General features: G+C 42.5%; 2 protein-coding genes across 2 annotated transcripts; both read right to left on the bottom strand. All coding sequences in view use genetic code 11, as the record gives it.

The window, feature by feature from the left end:
- Positions 1-7,477: 7,477 nt before the first annotated feature.
- On the bottom strand, positions 7,478-12,782 carry EGR_04719 (Striatin-3; the record flags this gene model as incomplete). The annotated part of the gene is made up of 12 exons (XM_024493968.1): positions 7,478-7,653; positions 8,656-8,901; positions 9,008-9,250; positions 9,708-9,911; positions 10,330-10,606; positions 10,971-11,212; positions 11,288-11,537; positions 11,605-11,694; positions 11,785-11,938; positions 12,007-12,132; positions 12,246-12,556; positions 12,591-12,782. The coding sequence occupies 12 exons, from the start codon at positions 12,780-12,782 to the stop codon at positions 7,478-7,480; spliced, it is 2,511 nt and encodes an 836-aa protein (XP_024351533.1).
- A 2,084-nt stretch (positions 12,783-14,866) lies between these two features.
- On the bottom strand, positions 14,867-19,155 carry EGR_04718 (Tubulin polyglutamylase TTLL5; the record flags this gene model as incomplete). The annotated part of the gene is made up of 5 exons (XM_024493967.1): positions 14,867-15,705; positions 15,814-16,958; positions 17,487-17,719; positions 17,803-17,998; positions 18,071-19,155. The coding sequence occupies 5 exons, from the start codon at positions 19,153-19,155 to the stop codon at positions 14,867-14,869; spliced, it is 3,498 nt and encodes a 1,165-aa protein (XP_024351532.1).
- Positions 19,156-19,809: the final 654 nt, after the last annotated feature.

Below are 19,809 nucleotides of genomic sequence, written 5' to 3'. Positions count from 1 at the left end.
AGCATTGTCAGAAGACAGGTCCAGCGTGGAGAAGGTGGATTGCTACCAATTGATCAGTGCTCTTTCCCATCGCCTGTTGTGTCTTTCATCCCAAGGTATTGGTAATACTCCCAAAAGCCTGCATTTTGACAAAGGATTCAGGATTTTGCCAATTTACCTTCTCTTTAATTGTTTTCTTTTGAGAGAAATTTTGAGGCAGTGCCTAAGTATGAAAATAGTCATGGAAATAAGAACTTGTATACGTACCTTACTTATCTGGTAATTGATATGTGCACTTTTGATTGCCATTTAACTGTGGAGGCCAATATTTCTATCCATAAATGAATGTCTACTGGTCTTTGATTACTAGCGCAACTTTGAGATCGGCTGATGATAATTCGAGTGTGGAATTGTTCCCCAAAAGGTGAGGTGTTTGGCAATCGACTAGGAGAATACGAGGTGTTTATTGAAAATGGTGACCAAGATACTCCTAAGCCATTTGAATAGTCCCACACATACTGAAAACGATGTTAGGTGGTAATTTAGAGTGTCTCGGTAGTGTTCAGTAAAAAAAATCAGGGGCCCGTTACCACGAGTCATGCTGTACTGATGTGTCGTCTCTGCCCAGGTTCAGTGCGGCACCGGCCCCTGTCCCTACTCTATAATCTTAACAGTTTGTAAAATTCTCTCAAACCATGACTGTTTTGCGCATTTACGTTCCAAGGGTTAGGTGCATCCGTTGATTAAAAGTGGCTAGACATTATTATTGGAAGTGCAAAATAAACTGCTAATATACCATAATTTCGCCATAAAAGGGCAAAGATCTAAACTCGAGAAATGCAGTTCCTCGCATTTCCTTGCATTTGCAAATGTCAAATGCAGTTTGTTTCATAAGAAGCATACACAACCAAAAAAGTTTGGGTTCTAGCTATAATTAACAATTTTTTCGGAACTGCCTACGCCAGCAAGTATTGCGATTTGTATTTAAATCCGAGTAAGGGGGTTGGTGTTTGTGGAAATATAGGAATTGTCGATTATTTTGAAGTCCAACCACTTTGGGTAAGCGTGTGAGGGTTCGATGCTGCATTTCGTGGAGCCTTAAATTTGAATGAAGGTAACCGAAAGCCACGGTACTAAATCTACTCAATTTCACTAGTTAAGTAATAAATTCATTAAAATAACTCACCCACGAATTTAATTCCTTCTTGGCTACAAAATGTTGGGAGTTAGTCTCGATTGCCATACTTTGTTGCAGCCCTTCCGATACCGGATAGAATGGTAAGTTTTTTCATTAAATGTACTTTGTGTCCATAATTTCTACTTTTATTTTTTTTTGCATTTACCAAAGATACTTAAAAATTTAAAAGGGATTGCCTGCATCAAATCAAGAGTAAAGAAATTATTAATAGAATTTGCATAAGCAGAGTATATCGTGCGACAAATTGAAGCCATTTTAAATAACACTTGAAATCGGCTTATTACCTTTGAATAGGGTGTGTCATTGCATTGGCTTCTGCTTCATATATCGTCTTTAGGTTCCATCGCACTTCTTAACACTGCGTGTTTGCCGTGGACGGTCAATTGAATCCAGATTACGATATGAATGGGACAATAGGCCCACCAAATTCTGTACCTACTCTCCCATTTTAAACGGTCGGTTTGCGCCCACTGCCCAAAAAATAACAAAGGGGTGCAGTACCACACCGGTCGGTTTGAAAGCTTGTATTAGTTGCTCGAATCGAGCGTCCCTTTCTCCTGCTGTCGTGAGCTGATTGCCCAATCGTGTAGGGGTGAATTCTCTCGAACTCCTAACCAGCTAATAAGCAAACTAGACTTCGGCACAGATGACTTTTTAAGGACTTGTATAGGTGAGCAGAGGGGGTTAGAACCAGTGCCCACGGCACTCGATGGTTTCACTCGCGCGTAATTGTGCTAACTGATCCACCTTGGCAAGGTGAACTTGCCAAGGTGACCGTTAGTGCACTTAAAATTCAGCTGTGCTTGATGTCAGTCAATCAAGAGGGTGTGAGCAAAACTGTCTTAAGCATCAGGAAATTAACCATTACAAATGAATCTTCCAGAAAATCAAAAAGGAACGCTTTTTGGGGTTGCAGGCATCTTCAGTACCTACATTGAACATTCGTTTAGAATCGCCAGTGAAGATCGAAGGTAGCTTCAACCGACACAGGTTCCACAAAACTCACCTATTTGGTCTGCCTAGTTAGGTTATCGAAATTTGGATCCAGTTTATGCACAATTACCATCAATTTATTTCCGTAAATCAAACTAACACTTATTACGAGACCGTGGCTTCTACTCAATAAAGTTGGTTGAATTTCCCACCTAAAATTATGCTTCCCCCGTCGCACTTTCTGGAATGTGAGTGAAGTCGTGCTACGACCATTTCAATCTAAGCAACCTATTTTAATCGAAAACACCAAACATGAAGAAAGACAGTTGTTTTACTGAAGTATCAGTCATTTTAAATAGTATAGGGTGCACATGTTTAAATCTACGCAACTCACTTTGAAGGTGGAAGTGTAAATGGGCCAGTAGCGCGCTTGAGGGGAGCAGTGTATTGGAGGTCTCCGATCATGTCATGCGCGTTTTCTTTTGGGGTATTATGACATCACCTATTTATTCCATCCTTTTCACAGATTGTCAGTACTTGCTCACACAATACCAAAATATCCTTTTAGCATGCTTTTCCTACCACCCATCGAACGAATATTAAATCCTTTAAACAAAGAGATCGTGTATAATAGGAAATATTATGAAATCCACCCAAACTAGCATAAATCTCCATGTATGGTCGCCTGAGTTAACAGTGGTTTTAGGCGAATGCTTCTGTGTTTATTGAAGTTCATCAACCTGCCTTCCAACGAAGTTCCTTAGATTAATTTTCCTTTTTTTTAGGTATTTTAACCAGGTCCCTATTAAGTACTACCTCCAATAGTTATCAGCCTCACGAATGTGCGTATTCATCAACTAGTCTTTCATCTTGTATCGCGAGGATTTGCCTACGGTTCTCCATCCCCTACATACACCAATAATAAACTATTCTTTTGTAGTGATATAATTCTAGGGTAGAATATGTACTGTCGCCGTACAGAAGGGCTTGGTTTATTGACATGGCCCTCAGGCCAGCCTGCCCGGAGATGATACAGTGGAGAAGCCCCTAAGTGTCCCATTACCAAAATCGAGAGTTAAACAAACGAGTGACGTATTGCAGGTGTGCCATATTACGGCTCCAGGGAAGATTAAGAACGCTGGAGTAGTTATATTGTGCTATATTTGCAAGTGCTATTAAGCACGACTAATTAATCTTTACATGGCGAAACTCTCCTCGTTCAGTCAAGACAGCATCATCTCTTGATTATGATTTAATACCGTAAGTATCTCCACACAGGTGAGTTTAATGATAGTAAACAGGTTGACGATACCCAAGCTACCCACGTACAGGTTGTGTTAAGGCGCCACCCCAAAACGCCCTCCACAGAAATCTGACTGCTGCTCCAAAAAGGCCAGACCTCTCGAACCCAACTTAACTTAAGTTTTGGCTGACAATGCAAGCTCATCAAGATGAATGCGCTTCACTACTGCTACATTTACTCTGAGTTGCGCAATTGTGCTTCTAGGCATCAGGCTAGATTCATGTTGGCTTCACACACAAAAGATGGGTCTAAGCTCTTCTGAACTGCCATAATACGATTAACATACAGTCATTCACCTCTACCTTTAAAACCAGGCAAAAGTCTACGATGTTCATTGTAACTGCGCAGATTTTAGCATTTAATTTTAGCAATGGAGTTGATGAAATAAAAAAATCAAAGCCTTTTGTAAATGATTCACTATAAAGTTCAATTTGGTGGCTTAAAGCATTTAAGGAAAGCGGGACATACCGGAGGTGGTTAACTTCTAGTGGAATTTTTCTCTCGGGCTGTGAGAGACATATTTAATAGACCGAAGATTCGCCTTCGTCTTTTTTGTTCAACAATGCTAAACACTTCATCAACAAATTACTAATTGCCCTCACCTCTCGTTTGAAACTTGTTAAGCATATTTAAAAGTTTAAGTGAGTATATAACTCATCAATTTGCGAGATTTTATTTGCAAACGAAACTTTGTTAAGGCATCAAGGGGATGTTTTCTCAAGTATACTAAAAGGCGAAGAAAAAACAAGATTCTGATAACAAAAGACTAGCAGTCATGGGAGAGAAGAAAAGGGCAAACAGGCATGCCAAAGGTAAGTCTCTGACAGTTCTTCATTTAGCACTGACTGCTCATGCAAATGAAATTCCCTCCACTTGCCGCATTGATCATCAAGTGATGCTGTTTGAGCAATCACCTAGTTTCGTGGAGACTCGCGCACTAAATCATGATTTGTGAAAAGATGTCACCAACTTTTCCATCAAAACTAAGTGTTAATTTATATAACTTTTTGTATTTATACAATTTTAGCCAGTGACATTTCGTCATCGTCACCGCTGAGTCGATTTAACCTAGGTAAAGTTGCGCCACAAAAATGGATTTGATGCATAATAGAAAGTCTGAAGTGATATTACGGTAGTACTGAAGCATGACCGAATGAAGTGTATGCTAGTGGCGTACTCAAGTTGATGACTGAAATCAGGTCTTTAGTTTTGCGGGAGCGTTGGTTAGCCACGTTCCACCTCAAAATTGGTTAATGTCAGCTACTACCATGCTTGCGTTCCAAGTGGCCGTACAAAGGAAAAAAGTAATTCTAGGTTAATCATCCAAGAAGCTGTTAGGAGTAGACATTACGAGTTGAGAATGGTAAATGCGTATTTCGCCAATTTACAAAATACGATTTGCACCTTTACCTCCCATACTTTATAGCCAGCACATCCCACAGTCCACTCCAGAACTTCATGCGTTTTCAGCCAGATAAGTTGACTTTGGATTGCCGTTTTAGCACAACTTTTGTGAATCACGAGGTCAATATTTGCATCCCCTGTCACTCAAAATACTCCAAGTTCGGGTAAAATCAAGTTTGGCGACTAAAATGAAACTCTCATTGTATCTTAAGCCAGGTTTGAAGGTACTACTTTAACAATATTGAATCAACAAAAACAATGCGAAAAGGTGAAGGTTCGTTGTACGATTTAAACGACTGGGTACTGGAGGAGAATGGCATTACCGCTTTCGCTCTCCTAACAGATAGGTCAACAAATTTCACATTACTACATTGTTTTGTGGGGAGTGAATTAGGGTTGTCCTTCCCTCCATAATCGAGGGTACCTCAAAGACAGAGGAGTATTGTGGATAAAATCTTGTCGCACAATCCAAAACACAGGGTTGAATTCTTCACTGTTTTAATCTTCAGGCAACACTGTTCATTGCAGTCTCGTGAGACATGATCATTCCATTGCGCCGATATCTATCATACTCAAAAAGCCTAAACGAAGAAATAATTACACTAAGATTTCCAGCAGCAGCAAATCATCATCCTTCTATCCATCCTAAGTACCAGCTAGCCAGTTGATTAGCACGATTTTCGTCATCGTCAACCAACTAAATAGTTTTGTTACGGAGATGCTTACCGTATCTATATTAAGATATCGAATGGGTGCAAATGCAGTACCTCTTCTACTTCCCTACTAGCTCAGTAGAACCGACATAGATACGGCTGGGCAGCTCCGAAGTGGAAACAGCTTTGCGAGGGGGAATGGAAGCGAAAACACTTCCCCCACAGAATAATCTTCATTCTCATCCTTCATTACACGACTGCTTTTAGGCCAGTGCTCCAACTAGTGGTAATGGACACGCGTGATGACCAGCACATTACCCGTCGAAGAATCTAGTTCCCAAGCAGGACGGAAATCCATACCTTTTAAAACTGCTGAGACAAAGTAGTAGCGCTGCGGTCCAATATCTCGATTGCACGCGTATTCGATGACTGGAGCGATTAGTTTTTGGGGGTTTTTTGACAGCATTGACTATGTTCTGATGCCTGATGCAGGAGAGTGACCAAGGGGAGCGCCAGAGACAGTACTCAGAAGGAGAAGGTGGCTATTTAGTACTTCAATTATTCGTTTAACTCCTCTTTTTGGTTACGTTGGCACTTAAGGCTCCCCCCTTTTATTTCTGCTGGGATCCATGACCTCCAAGCTATGGCAGTAACCCCCCTTTTCGGCCCTTCTGCACGTTGGCAATGCTGTCCTACAAACCTAGTATAAGGTCTTCTTTCAACTTCAGGGAAGACTTGGAGTGCTGTGGGCGCCCAGAGGAACGAAAATTCGCTATTAAGATTCTCGTCTGAGTCAGGACCCATCATTGATGACATCTCATTGTCAAATTACTATTTCTTTAAAATCTCACCTTTGTGATATTTTACCTCCAGTAATTTACCTCTATACTTAAGGTTTTCAAACAAAATAGTGTCCATCTACCCCAAAATTACAAACTGCAGTTTGTAAAATACGAATAATTCACTCCTCTCAACATAAAAAACAATTCAAGGAATTTCCCATCGCACCATCTACCTTGTACTACGTGATCACAACTCACTCACTTTGATCCTGTCAATGTACTGTTTTTCTGCCAAGAAGAATAGATATTTATTTTCACTTCTTGTGATAGAACAACTAGTCCTCCCATCTGATGTCGAACGCTTCGACAGGAAATAATACAAGTCAAGGACTGTGAAATAGCTGAAAGCACATCTGGAGCCGCTCGGGAAATGTTCCAGCATTCTAAACATTCACAACCGAATCAGAGAACCACCAGATGCAAAAAGACATCGCTTGCGCACCCGCCACCATTGTTGGGTCACACCGAACTTCAGCTTCATTTTCGTCTACTCCAAAAATGGCACTGGAATCCAAGCACCCCTCCGGCACAGAGACACCGATTCGCGGCCCCAATAGGGTAGCTTGAAACGGTAATCGCACGAAGTTCTTTTCGTCGCAAATGAATCGGCGTCACCTTCTGTGTTGCAACAATGAAGTGCTTTTGCAAGTCATGCAAACACGTGTCACAGCGCCTAAAACCGATTCGATCCTACATAACACACCGCGAGCGCAAATACAGTTTCCAAAAACGCAAAACATGGCGGCTTTCTCTGGAGGTTTGTCTGTATCATAAAACAAATCCCTGAACACCAATAAAAGAGGTGCACAACCAGAGATCCCGTGTCACGCCTTTATTGGAACCCCTGACAAAGTAAAATGAGTACGACGGAGTAGCTAACTGCATGCTAACTTCGGGCAGGTAGATGGATGGACGGATGGGTGGGCTAACGGGTGGCAAAACGAGAAGGAGACAGCAGCGGGAAATGGAGCCCAAATTTGCGCCATACTCCGGCTCGGGCGTTAAGCTCGCGGACTCCAGACACAAAAGTGGGGAAGGGTAAGGGAGTAGACGCCATGAAAAAGTAGAGTAGCAGAGAAGATTCAAACAAATGCGCCACTTAGGAGAAAAAGAGGGAATCATATACAGGTGCTTGTGTGGACGGGTGAATGTGCACGTGGTGGGATCACAGGGAAGTGTAAATTTTGCAGAGAGCATCGGCTCCCGCGCTGGCAGCAAGAGGCATAGTTGGGTGCATGGCTACAGCATGGACAGACTCATTGTTCTTCACACGATGACACGTCATCTCTTGAACGCACGCCCTGCTCTCCAGATCCCACAGACGAATTGAGGAATCGTGACCTAGAAGAGTGGTGTAGGATTAGAGCGAGTTGCTAAAGCTAGATTTTACATCTTCAAAATCGTCGCTTACTTTACATAAACTAAATAATCGCTTTTCAGTCTAAGTGGCAGTTACTTAATACTCCCCAAAGTATTTAATTTCACCGTACCCGGATGAAAAGATACGACCGATGTGAAATAAGTAACAGTAAATGAGGGTCGTAAGCACATTCGTACGTCGCATGGGGGACACAGCCAAGAATCATGGAACAAAAAGGATGTAACCACAGCTGAGACGAAACTAGGTTAGTCCAACTGAGAAGGTCGACGAAGACACCTGGTGGAAAACTGTAGGTGTCCGTAGCCAAAGTTAAGAGCACAGAGTAATTTTATTGTCAGTGGTAGCGTCAGAGCAGTCCGGCTTTTGTGTGCCTGGATGAATCACTACATTCCACACACGCACACACGGTGTTTTGGCTTCGCATGAGGACCTATTTTTATGTAGCGAAGTGTGGGTGCATGTGCGAGTGCGCATGTTTGCGCCAAATTAGCCGCCAGCCAGAAGAGGCAGCAGTCAGTCGTGTCAATCACTAATGTGATTGCACCAACGCAAACGCTCGGGTGCGTGCACAAGTTCTGAGGGGTACCCGCATTCACACACAAGCGCGTAATAAAGTGAACTCGCTCTACTACCTTGCCAATCGCAAAATTTGCTAGGTCCCCATCAAGTCACTTTCCCATTGCTGACGGCGTAACGAGATTTAAAAATGTAAAACAATGAACATTCGTATACCCCGCCTCGCGATAAACGGCTAAAATGGCCTTTTAAATAAGACTTTTATTCTAATGCCTGGTAATCGTGCCCCACGACTAGACCAGTATGCTAAAAAAAGAGATTCACTAAAAGTAACCAACGTCACTTATGCCAAATTAATTGAATACGAAAAATTCCTTTTCACAATTCGATCGCAGGAGAAAAGGGTAGGAAATGAATGGACAGTAGAGGAGGGAAAACTAACTTACTTCCAGTGAGGACATAGAGGTCGTGAGGATCAACTGTAAGACAGGTAACGGCGTCGAGGTGGGTAACAATGGTTCCCACGCAAAAATTCCCCGATTCACCACCATTGCTGCCTCCCTGTCTGGTGATGTCGTAGAAGCGAATGCACCGGTCTTCATGGCCCGTTATGGCCAGCGAAAACGTCTGATACATGGTGATAGCATGGATTCCTCTAGGACCCCAACCAGCAGCAGGATAGGTCACCGAGTCTGCAAATAATAAAACGCCAAAATGTTAATCACAATTATCCCATGACTTCAGATGGTCCATTCACTCAAATTTCAATGCTTGAGTGAAGCCAGCAAGACCACGTACTGAGATTAACGTTGGAGTGGTGGTTGAATGGGTCGCCCTCGTTGAAGTTGGATTCGATGGCGGGTGTACGGGAAGGCGATTCGGTGGGAGGAGCCACCTTGTTGACAACCTTGCCTGTTTCCACATCGATAAGTGCGAGCCAACCAGTGCTGGTGCCAACTAGGCACTGGGTGGCGTTTGAGGGGTCCGGGCGACTGCTGAAGAACGTCACACTGGTCGGTCTACCCACTTCCGCCGGGTTGTCTAAAATAACCGTTTTTGCACAAGTGAGATTTCACGTTTCAACTGTCTCTTCTGAACCTTAATTTTATGCTTTACAAACTGGATGTTAATCACATCACGATTACCAAGTTACTCAACATTGACATTTGGCATTCGCAATTCAGAGCATGATCAAACAAATTCCAATTCCAGTACATAGCGCATTTCAAATCATTAAGGTAAAGTTGACATACCTATGCAGACACCCTTACCTCCTAAAGCCGCAAAATTTTGGTGGAACAACCCGTCAAGCTAAGTGAACTACTATCTTTTAGTTATCGCAGCTCATTAGTCAGTTATTTGTAGTGAATCTGACTCGTTAAAAGCTGCTACCCATAATAATAGCCGTTCATTTCGCCCATAACATCACAGTCCACATGCCGGCTATTATGCCTAGGTCTCTAACGCATTAAGTGACTCGGATGCAATAATAACTCACCAGAGGGTGTGATAAGTTCGCTAAGAAGGATGGTGCGAGAGGGGATGATGAGCTCAATGGGAAAGGGTGCCTCGTCATCGCCAGGTAACATATCCGACTGGAGGGGCCAGAAGGAGACCGCAGTGGCAGTATCCACAGACGCCAGCAGGGGGAGGCTGGGGTGTACAGATATCGACCAAACCGCGCATCCCGAGGAATCTGGACCTGAGCAAGAAGCCCGTTTAAATGCACTTTAAGGTAAAGATGACAATCTGCTAGTTTTCATCCTAATGCACAGGTTGCCAAGGCATGGTAATAGGTACCTGATATGCACAAGAGAGATGTGACTCAGCCACTGTAAAACGCAAATGACCTCGCCACCACCTCAGGGTGACAAATTCGCATTACATTTGGCTGACTTTTTAGTCTACCACTACTTACAAATTTCGGCATAGTAAACTCTCTCATTAGGTCATTAAATTTTGGAAGCGAGACGGAAGGCACGATAATCATTTAGAACTACATTAATGGAAAGTGCTAATGGAATGATAAAGTCATGAGTGAAGAAAAATACCGACAAAACCACACTTGGAAATTTATGGACTAAACTAGCAGTGAGAAGCTACGGCTGAACCTGGCTTACGTTTGAGCAGAGGACCGAACTCATTTATGCTCTGAGAGAGGGAGTAGAGATCGAAGTGTCCAGTGAAGGTATCGGGACGAGGGAGGCGCCAGCCACGGATGACTCCATCCAGACTGGAGGAGTAAACGGTGCTTGCACACTGGCCCACCGCTGGCACGGACACCGACAACACGGGGCCCATATGGCCTCGATAGATATGGACCGGATCGAGGTCAGGCGGGGCGTTGGCTAAAAGCATTGCAGCCATTTGATTGCCGTTCTTCGCATTGTTTGCGCTCTATACTCGGAGAAAGGCGAGAGCAAACTTAGTAATGTATATAAAACCATTTGAGGTGCCAGGATATCAGATACAAGCACACTTTCCGAGCATTTATCGGTCAAATGAAGGTTAGCTAGAGTTTGGAGGTACTAACAAGAATGAACAAAAAAATAAAGCGGACGCTGAAGTAGTAACAGGATATTAACGATGATCGACTAAAAACTCTAACATTTCTCATCTTTACCTGAAAGATAGCTATCACCATATGCTGTTAGAAGAAGCTCGAGAATCAAATATCTAGACGGTTGGCCTGAAGTAAACACATAGTATGGGGTATTTTTACAAAAGCCGAAACAGAAATCGATAGAATAAGTAGACTTACAGGTTTTGGAGACCCTGGACGACGCAAAGTCCACAACATGACTAGTCCATCTTCACCACCGGAGAAAAGATAGGGCTCACTGGGGTGAAAGGCAATGGAGCGAACCGAGTCAAAGTGACCCTTCAAACCGAACCTCTTCGTCCAAGGGCGTCGGGAGCCGGCCATCGCTGATGTTGAGGGCTGCTTTTGCCCAAGGCCCGATTCAGTCGATAGAAAGCCCCCAGTTTCACACTGTTCTACATCTATAATGAGGGGCAACAAGATTTGAGAACCAACTTTTGTGGAATTAAAATAGGGATCAGAGGCCGGAAACGCACCATTTCCGTTTTCAGATTCGTTCGCAACAGTAAGACTAGCGAGATCGCCCAAACCTACGGCCGCAGAAGCTCCATCCACTTCAACCTGATTGGTTGAGCTGAAGGGCGTCAAGTTAGAGGCACCAGGTGCATTATCGGGTTCTCCATCTAAGCCTGGCGCCTGTGGGCCCAAAGGCCAAACCGCCTCGCTCAGTTTAGACAGGGCCTCCGTTTCCCCACTCTCCTTATCCGAGAGCGAGTTTAGGAACTCCTAATTTTAAAGTCTCAGATGATCACCCTTCATTGCATTGATCTAGAAGAGATAGTGCTCTGCTTACCACCAAATTATTGTCAACACCAGTCTTCCGCCCGAATCTCTTGGGTTGTCCAGTTCGGGAATCAAAACCCGGAAGCAAAGATGATATCCCCTGTAAAATGTTTCCAAATGTCAAGAAAACTGGTATTAAGATTGCATTTTTTGCACTTCTTTAGTATAATATCGAAGAGGGAAGACTTACTCCTGGGGCTGGCTTATCGTCATTCCAAGGCGCTTCCGCGTCAACAGGAGGATTAGGCTTTTCATCCGACTTGGTCGCATTTTCCAAAAAATCGAAGGTACGAAGTACAGCCTCCTCATTCTCAGGCAATGTCAGGGAATTGCGGTTCGATGGACTGCAAGCATTAGGTAGATTAATAACCAATCCAAAGAAGCTAACATATAAATCTAGTGAAACGCAAACCTTTTCCTCAAAATATTTACTGATTCAGGATCTCCTAGATCCCCATTGGTTGCACAAAGTAGCTGACGCACACGACTTTGACGAATGGCTAAGACTGAATCTGTGTAGCCGACTTCTTGCAGAAAACTAATCGAATAAAAAAGCACAGCTCAGATAAACACGGGAATAGATACAACACCGGATTGCATTTCAGAGAGTTAAATAAGTCGTGGAACACTTTAATATATCCAATAACTCACTGCTTCAGTTTTAAACGGCTTTCCCGCCATTTAGCGTTGCTTTGAAGGGCCTGTTCCGTACAATGTGCTAATTGCCTGCCCGGATCCATTATATTCTTGTAATCCTTGGCGTTCTCAACCGAACTATCTGGACCAGATTTCGAGACCTCGTCTACTGATTTGTCTGTGTTATTATCAATGGAAGATTTCAACTGGTAGTATCGAACACGCTCCTGTTTGAGTGCATGTTCCAGCATCTTGATTCGACGGACCAAATCTTGTTTTATGTTTTCCTGGCCGCGTCGTTCACCCTGTAGGAATGCTATTCTTGCCTAAACCAGAGATAGCGGAAATGAAAAAGTGTACTTGTAGTTCAGCTCGTTCCATTTCCCATTGAGAACGCTGTAATTCCAGACGTGTCCATTCTGACTGAATAAAGTGGAGAACGCTCTGTATGGTATACTGTGCATGATTGTCCTTCTGTTCAATACTGCTATTCACTTCTGCTCTGTCGTAACCCCCAATGCCCTGCGAGGCGTAGACACCAGCTTCCTCCATTCTATTTATCTTCAGCGGCGATGAGAACCGGCATGTTGAGCGCGCATTGATGAACTAAAACAATCTAAGTAAATAAATTTCTCTTTGCAGTTAGTCAATACAATGACAAGTTGTACTCTAGCGCTGTGAGAGCTAACTATTTCAAATTTGGCTAATTTTCGCCTTAAAAAGCTGGGTGATGGCAACAATGGCTTTCAGTTATTATAGTAATCATTTCCAGCATTGGTTTTGAATAAATACGCAGCCTCTCTTGAGCTATTTCGAACTCTTTACATTTTAATATTTTTTTATTTTGGTTATGTCAGCTAGCTACCAGACAGCAGATGCTCCTTTTGAGGTTTAAAAAATTCACCTTCGGAGTATGAAAAGCACTTGCTGAAGTCTAAGCTGTTTTCACCCAGCACTTAAGAGTCAGCAGACCAAATTATCAAAAAACTTAATGCTTTTTATTAGCTTACACATTAGGTTCTGAGACCTTCGCGAATCCGAAAAAAGGTGTAATACTAGGTCAGAACTCATGCATTTGACCTACAGTAGGGCTTGGGGCTACTTACATGACCTAGAGGCCAGCTTACCCCACGAAGACACAGTGATGGGGACCCAAAGTGGTTTTTTTACCAAAACCGGGATATAAAAAACAATTGAGGCCATGTGTAGTCCTTGTTCGCTTTTGAGCGTCGGCCACGATGCCCACCCTGGTCAACCTCCCGCGTCAGCCATCACAAGATAATCGTTGTTGCATGGAAACACTCACGAGCCAATCATGCCAGTCATCAAATTTCTATGCTACTAAGGAGATGCTTGAGAGCGGCGCCATTGATGCGTCTTGGCAATTCTACTGGATTTAAAGTTGCGTCCCACATGGGGACTAGATTCTTCGACGGGTAATGTGCTGGTCATCACTCGTGTCCATTACCACTAGTTGGAGCACTGGCCTAAAAGCAGTCGTGTAATGAAGGATGAGAATGAAGATTATTCTGTGGGGGAAGTGTTTTCGCTTCCATTCCCCCTCGCAAAGCTGTTTCCACTTCGGAGCTGTCCAGCCGTATCTATGTCGGTTCTACCGAGCTAGTAGGGAAGTAGAAGAGGTACTGCATTTGCACCCATTCGATATCTTAATATAGATACGGTAAGCATCTCCATAACAAAACTATTTAGTCGGTTCATAGTGTCGCTTCCGCTGTCAATAGCTTTCCTGCAGATCACGGGACTTGGTTAACTGCCGAAGGCAGACGTCATTTGCAGCTTTTCTGATAGGAGTGGTCACCGATTCTCCTACCCAGAATACATAATTTTCTTTCGTCGCATTAAGGCCTAGCATTCGGTAAACGAAATCAAGGTGGTTGTCCTTTATAATCGGGCCTGCTTTTCGTTGCTACCAGTGTGGCATCCTGATTCTTCCCTGAGGTCGAGTGAAGACATAATACCAGGTCAGAATATGTGTTGCCAATATGTAGAAGGGATAAGTGGGAGCTACTGGCATGCTCTAAAAGCCAGTTCATCGAACGAATGCACATTAATTGAAACTTAAAGTAGTCCCTCTACCAAAACAGAGAAATTAATAACCAACCGACGCAATTCATACAAATGGTTACTATTTCAAGCTTGAAGTTGTTTTATTTCAGAGAAGCTAGAGTAAGACAATCTATTGTAATACGCTTACTATGTCAAACTCTCGCCTTTGGTTAAGGGTCACTTAGGGGCTCTGCTATTGCACCTCCGCCGGTCGGCATGACCCAAAGGCCATGCCAGTAATTACATAGCCCTTTTTATGTGAATAACATATAATCTGCTTCAGGATTGCCCTCTCTCGTTTTCAGTGAAGTCTCGGGTGCCTGGAAACTAACTCTAATATTCCAAATTAATGGGGTCTACTGTATGCCGTTTCCCCCGTCCTTAAATATCAGAATAATTTCAGCAATGACATCCACTTATCCTTATTGCATATTCCTTGCCTGTGCCTAAGGATTAAGTAAATTTTTGAAGTCGTTGACCACTGCAATCCCTCTCGTAATAATTTGCTGTCTTTTCAATTCAAAACACACATAAGTCAATTAGTTCGAAGAACAAAAAAAATAAAAAAATTAGTTTTCATCCAGCAAACTAATATCAAATACATCCGCCTCGCTACAATGTAGGAATCCAAATAGACAGGCACATTTTTCCTGCATTTTGCAACGCTCGACGGTGCAATAGTCATGGTCGCGATAACCGTCATAATAAAATTCGCTTCCATTTTTACCTTCGGACTGTTTTGAGTTAAAGGATCCTTTAGAATCATGAAATGACCCCTTGAAATCGTCTTCCAACAGGCCAAAATTAACAGCTTTATTTGGTGCGAACTTGGTCATGGTTTCATGCTCCATATTCGTCACCGTAACCCCTGTAGAGGGTGGATTCGACATTAAATTTTGAATGTCTCCCGCTGGAGTTCTGTGTTTTATAGGCTTGTAATGTTTTGTTATGAATTCAGCTTTGATTTCATTTCGAAAGTGTAGGTTCTCGGTAGATTTGAACTGAGACGTTGGACTCACGATTCCGATGAATTTGTCATGGATTTCATGCGATCCCAATCCAACTGATTCATTTGTCTCTTTCAGTGTATCATCAAAACCTTCGATTGGTGCTGGTGTTTCCCGACCTTGGAATTTATTCGAGTTCGCTTGGATTTCGAATCGTGAATGAGTAGATGTAATCTCGCTTTGCTCCATTTGTAAGACCACATACTTCGAAGGTTGCCGGGTGAAAAGACTTAGTGAATGGAATGTGCGGGTGTACTGACTTAGGATCACCTCTAGTTCGTTTTCAGTGGCATTTTCAATGAATTGGTTAAAATTTGCGTCGCTGCTGCCATCACCCTCCCCAGATCCTTCTTCAACACGGCTTAGGGTGGTTTCGTGATCATATATTTGTATAAATTTATCTAGCAAAGAAACTAAAATTCGTTGTTTTGTTCTTAACCTTGAATTTGTGGGGAAATCTGGGACCCGAAAAACTCCATGTTTCAACATTCTTTGAACGCTAGAATTACTGTCATTTGTACTGTAAAACCACTTAACTGCCTGTGGAGATAATTTGAGAGCTGCTTTCTGCAAAAATCTCAATATTAGGTCCGCTTGCTTATCAGCTTTCTTCGAAGCTACGCATTCCTGCTTTTTATTATCTGCCAGAACATGTGCTTTGAACCGTGAGTGTATCCGTGAAAGATAGGCGGAAAATGTCATTCGTGCTTGGTATTGAGTCATTGATTGGATTTGAACACCACCTTTTTCTCGCCTATAGAGCCTACTGATGTGCTCTGTGTCAGGAAGGTTTTCAATCGTTGAGGCGACATAATGAGGGTCATATGAGATATTATTTTCCTCATTTCTGCGCATTCCACAAAGACGTGGTACTCCTGATTCGTGACCACATCCAGCTAACAGACAAACGCCTCGTATACACACGGGCAAGGCTCCAATCTTCCTGTGGTAGAATGGAAGTCGCCCCAGAGTCTGGGAATAACATGTCGCTACACGATTCGCCTGTTCTCGTTTAACGTTTGAAGCTTGAAGGTTGAATCCAAGACCAATCATCAGGTACTCCGAGAGAACATTTGTAGTTAGACTGTGAATTGGTAGCACGGAGTCTGCATCATCGGCCTGCAGCGGCGGCATGTGAACCATGAGCTTTTCTTCATTGTCTTCATCCACTTCCGAGGCAAAGGGTTCATTGTCTCCTGGACTTGATAGACCTGTAAACATTCCGATGTTAACCTTAGGGGGTACGAGATTAGGATGAATTAAGGTGATTTCTCCGTCATTGTTCCTAGCCATCGTCCCAACCCTAAGCGAACTGGCCTTCTGCATAGCTAAAACGGCCATTGTAGCGGAAGCATGAGTGAGGAAATCCTCATTGACTCGACGGCCACCCCTCTGTATTGTACCGCTGGTTGCAACGGTGGGAGTGTGTGTCGGAGCTGAGGCCATGGAGAAACGCCATCTGGGCTGGGGAGTGTCTGTTATCTCTCCCTGGCTGTTGTCGTGGAGGAGACTGGCGTACTGCATCCAGGTATCCCCACAGGGGAAGATTCGGAGCCATCCACCGCAGCGTGCTGTTTCCTCTTGAAACCGACGCACAAGTTGCAGCTCTTCTGATGTCATCTCTTTCGAGGAGCTGGAGATTTTGGACTGAATTCTATTCAGTGGAAGTAATGTATCCGAATCCCCAACACAAGTAGAGTGTGATGGCTTTTGCATACCTGCTGTAAAATGAGAAAGTCGACGATAATCTTCGGCTGACAGGTCCCTGCCATCGAGTCCCAAGGAGATATGTAGTTATTAATCTAATAACTGCATTTATTTATTTTCAGACTGGTAACAAATCCTTCAGTGAAATGCCATCATTCTTTACGAATATATGTATAAAATTCCACTTTGCCATTCCATTGATTCCGTTTAAAACAGAAAAGCGGATCCAATGAAAGGTCAAAGTTGACTCATGCAAATGTACCAGAATAAAAATATGCAGGTATGAGCATAATAAAAAACAGGACTTATAAAATGTTGTGATTATGGTCGGGTGATCAAGCATAACAGTGGGGTTCTGGTGTAAATCTCATTCTCAAGTCTCCGATTACTTTCAAAGTGGTGCCTGATCCACATTGGTACGAGTAACAGCCATTTATAAAATGCCGTTAATAGTTGCAAAATGCAGTCGTTAAACTTGCCTATCAAAAGTAGATTTTGGCTCTCTTCATTGACGTATTTTTGGGCGGACACAAAGTAAGTAGGATGTTTGGGTGAAGTAAAATTTGGAGTTCCACAAGCTCCCTTTTTGCATCGCTTCGTTGGATCATAGCATATGATTCCAGCCAAGTTTAATAAGTCTGAGAGCATATTTGATTTTACTTTGAAGTCAAGAGGTGTATCACATGCTAAAGATGGTGATAGATTGACCTATTTAAAAACAAACGAAAGCGGCACTTTATTAAACTGTAAATCCTTGGCCCTCACCTATGTACTGTGATGAGTTAAAATACCTCAAGTAACCACGGCCGGAGATTTTCATCAACGATTACGTCGAACCCGTAGAGCTCGAAGCAATTGAACTTTGAGCTCATAAAAAGGCGACAAGCCTGGTTGATTGGGTCTTCAACCGCAATAAAAGCTTTGATTATGATGTCCTCTATACGAAGCATCAATGCCGCTGTGTCTTTACCTTCACCTCTCAAATACCTAGAATTAATAACCTCATGGAATGTCAGTATAATTTTAATTAACTATGAGTGTACAATGAACGAAGCTTACCGTAATAACGCACCAAGTGACCATTTGTTCCCAAAGTCTTCTATATCTGCGTCATCGTTGTGAACGAAGAAGCGATTTTTCTTGTTGACACTGTAGTTTGTCAGATGCATGCATAAATTTTTGTAGTGCTTAGAGCCCTTCTGGTAACGCACTGTCGCAAATCGCACCAATCCTTCCTCATAAATGTAGATTGTAAGAGGACAGTACGATGTAACTGCGACGTATAATCGCAAATCAAATTTGAAGCCATCAATTAACAGTGGATTTGATACATACTTAGAGACAATAACCTGATCCGTACTATTTATTGCATCGGGATTGCAAATAATGTGAATGCCCCTACCCCTAGAGGAGGCAATGGGTTTGACTATGTATGGTCCTTGGCCCTTTAAATAGCTCGATCGTAATTCAATTTGATCACATGGTAGAACAAAAGTCTTCGGAATTATATCAAAATTACTCAGTCCTTTTAAATATTGCATTCTTTTGATATTCTGAGCAAGCTTATCCTTTCTAGTAAGCTCGTATGACCGAGGAAAATGGTTGACTCTTTGAAAATCACACATAGCTCTGAGTTCTGTGGGCTTAATGTGGCTATTTGACCACATTAAGTTGAATTCGGAAGAAAGACTATTGACTTCAATAAAACCATGGCTTTGCATCATGCTTCGAAGAAGCCGACAGTCTGCCCTGTTTAGTTTAAAAGAAAGATTAAACTTTTCTGCTAGAGTTTTTACACTACTCTCTTTGCACATCATAACCGTTGGTGAGAAAATTAGAGTTGGAGTGCGGCGGTACACACCATTCCATGCCAAGCCAGGTTGTCGAACCGGAATAGGTGACAACGGAGCAAACCATGCAGACTCCGCTTTAATGTGCCTCAAAACAGGTCCAAATAAATACGACTTTGTAAATTCTTCTGACCTATGCGATTTCAACGAATTGGATCTTTGCCGCGATTTGGAATGCCATCTTCGAATTCTGCAGGGTTGAAAACCAGAACCATCATCCGTACTATGCAAACCGTTATATGATTTACCTTTTGGTTTTATATTTGCATCATAATCTACTATGGTGTTGTACATGTCGCTGTTACAACAACCGATATCTTCCTCTGATGAAGCATGTGGTGAATCAGCATTTAAATGTGCATTACGGTTTTTATAGTTCTCTTGATAATTTCTGTTAGCAATGAACGATTTCTCCAAAAAATATGCAGAAGACGGCATCATCAGTTGAACTAAATTGTGGCTTTGGCGGAAGCGTCATACTAAAGTAGCACACATGATCAACTCCAAAAGTATCCATTTAGCGCGCCACAAATTTCTATAGCATAGGCCATCATATATATGTACAGAAGAGTGATAAAAGAATATTTAACATTGACCAATGCTTAATCTCTTACACCTGTCAAACAAGGTGGATAGCTGCAATATGTTGCAATTTTCGATATGCAGGCGTTAGCGTGCATATTTTTGGTATGAACTGGATATCGTACTTACTTCCAAATAAAAGCCACCAGATAATGTAGAATAAATTATCGGCTAAGTTTAAGTGTTATTAACATCCCACACTGTCCCACCTTTGATTTGGGCACTTGATTTCCCTACAAAACTATCCTTGGAGGATAAAATTCCTCCCAGTGGTTAGTCATAATAAATTTAATGAATTGATTTTAGCCTTTTTAAAGGTTTTTTTGCATGAAGTTGATCTTAAGCAAGGGCAAGAATAAATCATAT

The sequence above is a fragment of the Echinococcus granulosus genome (genome assembly GCF_000524195.1).
Source record: "Echinococcus granulosus chromosome Unknown EG_S00031, whole genome shotgun sequence".
Taxonomy (NCBI): Eukaryota; Metazoa; Platyhelminthes; class Cestoda; order Cyclophyllidea; family Taeniidae; genus Echinococcus; species Echinococcus granulosus.
Note: the sequence above shows the minus strand (reverse complement) of the source record. Positions and strands in the feature narration are given on the sequence as shown.